Source organism: Lactuca sativa, chromosome 7, assembly GCF_002870075.4.
Source record: "Lactuca sativa cultivar Salinas chromosome 7, Lsat_Salinas_v11, whole genome shotgun sequence".
NCBI lineage: Eukaryota > Viridiplantae > Streptophyta > Magnoliopsida > Asterales > Asteraceae > Lactuca > Lactuca sativa.
This window is the reverse complement of record NC_056629.2, coordinates 8,006,019-8,013,341: the sequence shown is the minus strand read 5'-3', so window position 1 is coordinate 8,013,341 and position 7,323 is coordinate 8,006,019. Positions and strand designations below refer to the sequence as shown.

Genomic DNA, 7,323 nt, shown 5'->3' with positions numbered 1-7,323 from the left:
TGTTTTCCCGAGGGCTGAATGTGTGACCCGGAGGCTTGACCTGGATAAGGTGGTGGCAACTGGCGGATCGGGAGATCATAATGGTCTTCAGCCTCGAATGGGCTATCAACATTGTCAGGGTCCACCTACATTTCATCATCCGCTACTGCATCATCATCGTCTGGCAACTCTTGAGGCAAGAACCATGTTTCGGGGTCATTGGTGGTGAAGGCGGAGATACTTGGATTGGGCAAGATGTAAACTGGGTCCTTGACATGGTTGAGCCAAGTGAAATGTACAGGAAGAGTAGGATGAGGTAGCAGTAATTCCATCCGGATGAGAGTTATGCAATTGAGAAGGTAGAGAGGTGGATCATCTACTGGTACATATTAAGATTCTTGAAATTGAAGGCCCATACCCAAACAAATGAGGGTAATGAGACCTCCAATACAAATGTCACCAGTGGTCTTCATCCTGAGGCTGTCACATTTTTCTAAAAAGAAGGTGGCGAAATCAGGTAAAGACCAACGTTGGCTCGACATGCAGTAGAGAAAATACAACTCAACGGTGTTGATTTGTCCCGGCTCGTGACGAGCAAAGATAGAAGTGGATAGGATCCGGTGGGCAATTCTCCAGCAAGGATGGATGATAAAGGGGTCTTTTTGGCGACTCGGATTGAACTTGGGAAGGCTTGTGATTTGGGTCCAAAAGTCTACTTTGGGCAAGTTTTTAAATTGAGTCTATTGGTAGTTGTAAATGTCGGAGTTGTTGATGTCATATGTGCCCATGATCTTGTTGAGGGTTTTGTACTTGAGTCGGTGTTGCCGACCCTGGAGTTTGAAAGTGAGTACCCTCGCCGTGTCATTGTGGGCATAGGTGGAGAGGAAGTCGAGTGTGGGCTGTTTGTAGGTGCGTGCAGAAAGAGTGAGAAACTCGTGCCAACCAATGTTGAAAAATAGTTGTCGCAAGTGGTTGTCAAGGCCGAGGTGCCCCATAGAATCTTGGTGGTAAAATTTTGTGGCGCAGATTGCATGCTTTTGAAGGTTGGATTTGAACTCTCGACTTTGGGCACTCGTGAGGGTAAGGTTCCCATCATGATCAACATGGTCAGTGGACATTTTCTTGGAAGGTCCCGAGGATTGAGCTTCACGAGATGAACCATGAGATGCATGAATGGTCTTGTCCCGTGCCATTCTACCGGTGAATAAACCTAGCAAAGACAAAAACTTGGGCAAAATTATCCCTCACACTCGCCTCACACCAATCCAATCAAATCAAATAATTAAAACCAGACAATATTCCAAATTGACAATTTGGCACAATGCAATTCAACTCAATCAATTCAAGGCAAGCTAAGACAAATTTTATTTAACCTAATGCATAGCACAAGTCTATGAAATTAGAATTGGAATGCAATGGAATTAAAAGAAATGTACCAATTTCGAGTGTCGAAACCCGAAAAGAAATCCGCTAAAACCGCACCCCAAGCTTGAATTTGACCCGCAAGGTTGAATCTTTTGAAACTCCGGTGAGAAACAAAAATTTTGAAATTTTTGGTCAATATTAGTGGCGGCGGCCGGCGGCAGATGGCGGTCGACGGCGGAGCTCGGTTTTCCGGCGATGAGATTCTTCCAAATTGACAGTAGATCGGCGTGTATAGAAGTGTTTGGTAAAGAATGCCCCAAGAATTTTTGAGTTTTGATGGAATGTGGAGGTGGAATGGCCATTTTACGATTTTCCGGCGAGGGTGGGAATGGTGGCATCGAGCGGTTTACCGGAGAATAGATGGGTGGGGATTGGTCGGAATTAGGTGGGGAGTAGAGCGGGGGTAGAGTGCTAGCGAAGGGAGCAGCAGCAGGTGACAGCGGCGAGGCGCGTTTTTCCGGCGACGAGAGGTTTGGTCGAGAACGGGCTGCCGACGGTGCTGGAGGGAAGCGCTGACTGGCGGAACTTGCTGACGACGGAGGCGCTGACTGATGGCGTTGGCGGAGGACGATGGAATCGTCGGTGGTGGCTGAAGGCAGCGACAGTCGGGATCGTCGGTGAAGGGAGCAGCGGTGAGTGTTCGTTGACGGGAGGCAAAAGGGGGGAAAGAAGGGTCCGACTGGTTAAGGGGGTATAAGGAGGGATGGGTCGGGTTTTCGGGTCGTAAGCGGGTCGGATGCGGGCTAGAGCGGGTGTGGGTCGTGTTTTCCGGGTGGAGTTGTAAGGGGGGGGGGGAGGTCGCGCAACTTGAAAGTGGAATTTCTTCAAAGCCGCACAAATATCTGCGCGGGTGGATTTTGGCCGCACGCAACTTACAGAATGCATCCCATGTTGGGGCAATTTGGAACTTGGAACTTGCACGGCTGGGGCCGGCCGCATAGAGGTTGCGCGGGTACCCGCGCAAAAGTCAAATTTTTGGAATTTTTCAAACTTCACCACAATCACTGGAAGACTTCTAAATGCTTATTTTTATGCCAACTTCATGTTTAGAAACACCCAAAACTTCAAGCATAGATTATTTATTCACAATGCATTTATTTAACATCTTTGCGAAGACATAGCCCCGCCTCCGTCAATCTTCGTAATTCGGGTTTTCCAATGTTACTTTGTTGAATTCTCCCGTGTCGAAGCCTTCATAGAACGGTTTCAAGCGGTGCCCATTCACTTTGAATATTTGATTTGTGTCCAAACTCTTTATTTCAACCGCACCGTGATCAAACACTTTTATAACAATAAAAGGTCCGTGCCATCGAGATCGCAACTTTCCCGGGAATAGCTTTAAGCGTAAATGATAAAGAAGAACTTTTTGGCCCGGAATAAAATGCTTACGAGTGATGGGTTTGTCGTGAAACGCTTTTGTCTTATCTTTGTAGATGCTTGCATTTTCATAAGACTCGTTCCTCAACTCCTCGATTTCTTGAAGTTGCATTTTTCGGTGCTTTCCACTTTCTTCAAGATTGAAATTGCACTTTTTAACCGCCCTATATGCCTTGTGTTCCAATTCCACTGGTAAATGAGAAGACTTTCCATAGACGAGGCGGAATGGAGACATACCAATTGGAGTTTTGTAGGCGGTCCGATACGCCCACAATGCATCTTCTAACTTCAAGATCCAATCTTTTCGTGTAGTGTTGACCGTCTTCTCAAGAATTTGTTTGACTTCTCGATTTGACACTTCGGCTTGGCCATTTATTTGTGGATGATAAGCGGTCGATATCTTGTGTGTGACACCATATCTCTTTGTCATGGCTTCTATCATTTTATTGCAAAAATGAGTGCCCCTATCACTCACCAAAGCTCTTGGTACACCATATCTTGCGAAAATGTTGGATTTCAAGAAGTCAATTACCATTTTAGAATCATCATGCCTTGTAGCTTTTGCTTCAACCCACTTTGAGACGTAATCAACCGCCTAGAGTATATAAGTATATCCAAAAGAAACGGGGAATGGTCCCATGAAATCGATTCCCCGTACATCAAATATCTCACAAATGAGGATGGGGTTTTGAGTCATTTCATTCTTCGTGGATATTGTTCCCATTCTTTGACATCTATCACAACTCTTGCAAAATAGATAAGTATCTCTTGACATTGTGGGCCAAAAGAGTCCGCATTCGAGCACCTTTCGCATGGTTTTGTTTTGACCAAAATGTCCTCTGCATGCATACTCGTGGCAAAACTTCAAGATAGACTCGACCTCATTTTGGTGAACACACCTCCGTATTAGTTGATCCGGACAATGTTTCCAAAGATAAGGGTTGTCCCATACGTAGTATTTGGAATCACTCTTTAACTTGGCCTTTTGGTGCTTGCTAAATGAGTGTGGAATTTCTTTCGTAACCAAGTAATTCACAATATCCGCATACCATGGAATAGTGTTTTAAATGTAGAGGAGGTGTTCATCCGGGAATTCATCAAGGATGGGAGAAGAATAATCACCAATATTCAACCGACTTAAGTGATCCGCAACTAGGTTTTCAGCACCACTTTTGTATTTTATCTCAAGATCGAATTATTGTAAGAGAATAATCCACCGAATCAACCGTGGCTTTGAATCTTTCTTGGTCATGAGGTATTTCAAGGCGGCATGATCGGAGTACACAATTACTTTTGTCCCTAGAAGGTATTGCCTGAATTTCTCCAATCCGAAGATAATAGCTAGAAGTTCTTTCTTGGTGGTGGAAGTTCTTTCTTGGTGGTGGAATAGTTGGCTTGAGCATTATCCAAGGTTTTTGAGGCATAGTATATGACATGTGATGCTTTGCCCTCCTTTTGACCTAAGACCGCTCCAATGGCGAAATTGCTCGCATCGCACATAATTTCAAATGGAAGTTGCCAATTTGGAGGTTGGATTATAGGGGCGGAGGTGAGCAAGTCTTTTAGTTTGTCAAAGACTTCTTGGCATGCAACATTGAAGTCAAAGTCAACATCCTTGTGGAGAAGGAGGCACATCGGTTGCGTGATCTTCAAGAAATCTTTGATAAATCTTCTATAGAATCTCGCATGGCCCAAGAAAGATCGCACTTCTCTAACACATGTTGGGTAAGGAAGGGTTTGGATGACATCAATTATGGCTTTATCAACTTCAATTCCCTTTTTGGAGACAATATGACCCAAGATGATGCCTTGATTGACCATGACGTGACATTTCTCAAAGTTTAACACCAACTTTTTCTCAATGCACCTTTTCAAAATCTTCTTAAGGTTACCCAAGCATTCATCAAACGAATTGCCATACACGGTGAAATCATCCATGAACACTTCGATTATATTTTCAACATACTCAGAGAAGAGATAAGGCAACTTGAGAAACATCCTTCTTTGTGGAATTAGAAATTTCTAAAGCCTTCACAATATCTTCAACTTCGGAATCCAATGTATACAAATCCAAGGTATTCTTCAAACTTTCACCTTCAAGACTCATGTTAAGCACCATCTTCAAAAGATCCCCATTTGATAACTCGAATAATTGTTGGGTGATTGGCTCAATCACATCAACTCGATACAATGGATATATGTTGCTAGGATATCTCATTTCTTCAAAGATGTTGAAGTGAATGGTCTCTCCATCTAACTCCATGGTGGTCTTCCCATTGTGGACATCAATAATCGTGTGAGCGGTATTCATGAAGGGTCTTCCAAGGAGAATCATAGATGACTTGGAAGGAGTCTTTTCTTGAAGGTCAATGACATAAAAATCCACATGAAATACTAGTTGATTTACTTGAACTAGTACATCCTCCAACACGCCTCTTGGAAATACACTTGAGTTGTCCGCTAATTGAATGATGACTCCGGTTTCTTCCAAAGGTCCAACATTGAGAGATTGAAAAACCGAGTATGGCATGACATTGATTGAGGCTCCAAGATCTAGCATAACACTTTCAACATGTAAATCACCAATGGTACAAGGTATAGCAAACATTCCCGGGTCTTTGCATTTGGGTGGAAGTTTCTTTTAGATGACCGCAGATACATTTGCATTGACTTGAATCTTCTCATTTGTCTTGAATTTTCTCTTGTTGGTGCACAAATACTTAAGAAATTTGGCGTAACGTGGGATTTGCTTAATGGCATCCAATAGTGAAATGTTGAGTTGAACCTTGCGGAAAGTCTCAAGAAACTCTTTCTCTTCTTCTTGTTTCTTTGAGGAAGCCAACCGGGATGGAAAAAGTGGTGGTATGACCAATGGTTTGATGGGTTTGTTGGAAGGATCGGGTTGATCAACATTTGGCACAAACGGTTCCTTTGGAGGAACTACAACTTTTGGAGATTCCACAATGATCACTTCATCTTCGTCTTCTCTTGAAATTCTTTTAGGTTGACTTTCTCCAAGTGTTATTCCACTTTGCAAGGTGATGGCACTCACATTGGGGTTCTTCTCGGTTTGTGATGGAAGTTTACCCATTTGTTCTATCTTGTTGAGAGCGGTTGCCAAGTCTCCAATTTGTGCTTGAATGTTGGAGAAACTATTCTTGGTTTCTTGTTGAAATTGGGTTTGGCTTTGAGCAAGAGAAGTGACAAATTCTTGAAGGCTCATTTGATGGGTACCACTTGATTCGCCTTGTTGTGGAGGTTGTTGGTAATTTGGAGGGTTATAAGAATTTTGTGGATATGGAGGTTTTTGGGATTGGTGTTGTGGATGTTGGGGTCTCATCAAAAGATTTGGTGGATTTTGCTTTAGTGGATAAGGGTTGTTTTGGTTATTCCTCCAATTTGGGTTGAAATTGTTTTGAAATCCCATGGGTCTTGGTTGACCTTGATATCCGCCCATTGCATTCACATCTTCCGGTTCACTTCCAAATGTGGGACACTTATCCGTATAATGGCTCGTCATTGCACAAATACCACATACCATCAATTGTTGACCACTTCCCACCACCATTTGACTTGACACATTAGTCAAATCCAAGAGCTTCGATTCCAAGTGTTGAGTGTTGCTAACTTCACCAACCACTTGTGTAGAATTTCTCTTCATGTCAATTAGAGTCCCAAAATTCCTTTGATTTTGAGAAATGGTACCAAAAAGTAATCGGATCTCGTGAGGGGTTTTTTTGAAGATGTCACCACCACTTGAAGCATCAATCATCCTTCGATCTTTTTCATTCATACCCTCATAAAATTGTTTAAGAAGTAGTTTTTCGGGTATATTGTATTGAGGACAACTTGTACACAAATTGTTGAAGCTCCCAAAATCATGAAATGTTTCATTTTCCCCTTGATGAATCCACAAAATGTCACTTCTTTGACTTGAAATGCGGGAGGTGGGATAGAATTTTCTATTGAAGGTCTTGAGTAACTCTTCCCATGTGTGAATTGATCCATGTGGTAAGTTAAATAACCACTCTCTAGATTTGTCTTCCAAGGTGAGTGGGAATGCGGTTAACTTGAAATCATCCAATGTCGCATTGTCGGGCAACATGCTAACACATATCATATGAAAGGAATTCAAATGCTTTTAAGGATCTTCTCTATCCAACCCATGGAATTTGGATAGTTGATGGATGAAACTTGACTTCAATTCAATCCCTAGGCGGTTTGCAGGATAAACAATAGCAAGAGGTGTGTGAGTAACATCCGTTTCCATAATTTGTCTAAGTGTCAACTCTTGAGGGGGATTGGGTGGATTGGGGTTATTGGGATATTGTTGCAAGTAATTGGGTGGTTGATGATAAGGTGGGTAAGGGTATTGGTTGTGATTGTAAATAGATGGTGGATAAGCTTGGTAATTAGGATATTAGTTGTAGGGGGTTGTTGTTGTGGGTACATTTGGTTTTGGTACATTTGAGGGGGTTGGTAATTGGGTTGATTTGGGTAATGTACTTGTTGTTGAACTTGAAAAGCATTGTTTTGAGGTTG

General features: G+C 42.7%; 2 protein-coding genes across 2 annotated transcripts; both read right to left on the bottom strand.

Annotated features, from left to right (window-relative positions):
- Positions 1 to 4,747: 4,747 nt before the first annotated feature.
- Positions 4,748 to 5,389, bottom strand: LOC128127186 (uncharacterized). Its single transcript, XM_052765608.1, has one exon. The coding sequence runs from the start codon at positions 5,387 to 5,389 to the stop codon at positions 4,748 to 4,750; it is 642 nt and encodes a 213-aa protein (XP_052621568.1).
- Positions 5,390 to 5,422: 33 nt separating this feature from the next.
- LOC111908172 (uncharacterized) lies at positions 5,423 to 6,208 on the bottom strand. Its single transcript, XM_023904006.2, has one exon. The coding sequence runs from the start codon at positions 6,206 to 6,208 to the stop codon at positions 5,423 to 5,425; it is 786 nt and encodes a 261-aa protein (XP_023759774.2).
- Positions 6,209 to 7,323: the final 1,115 nt, after the last annotated feature.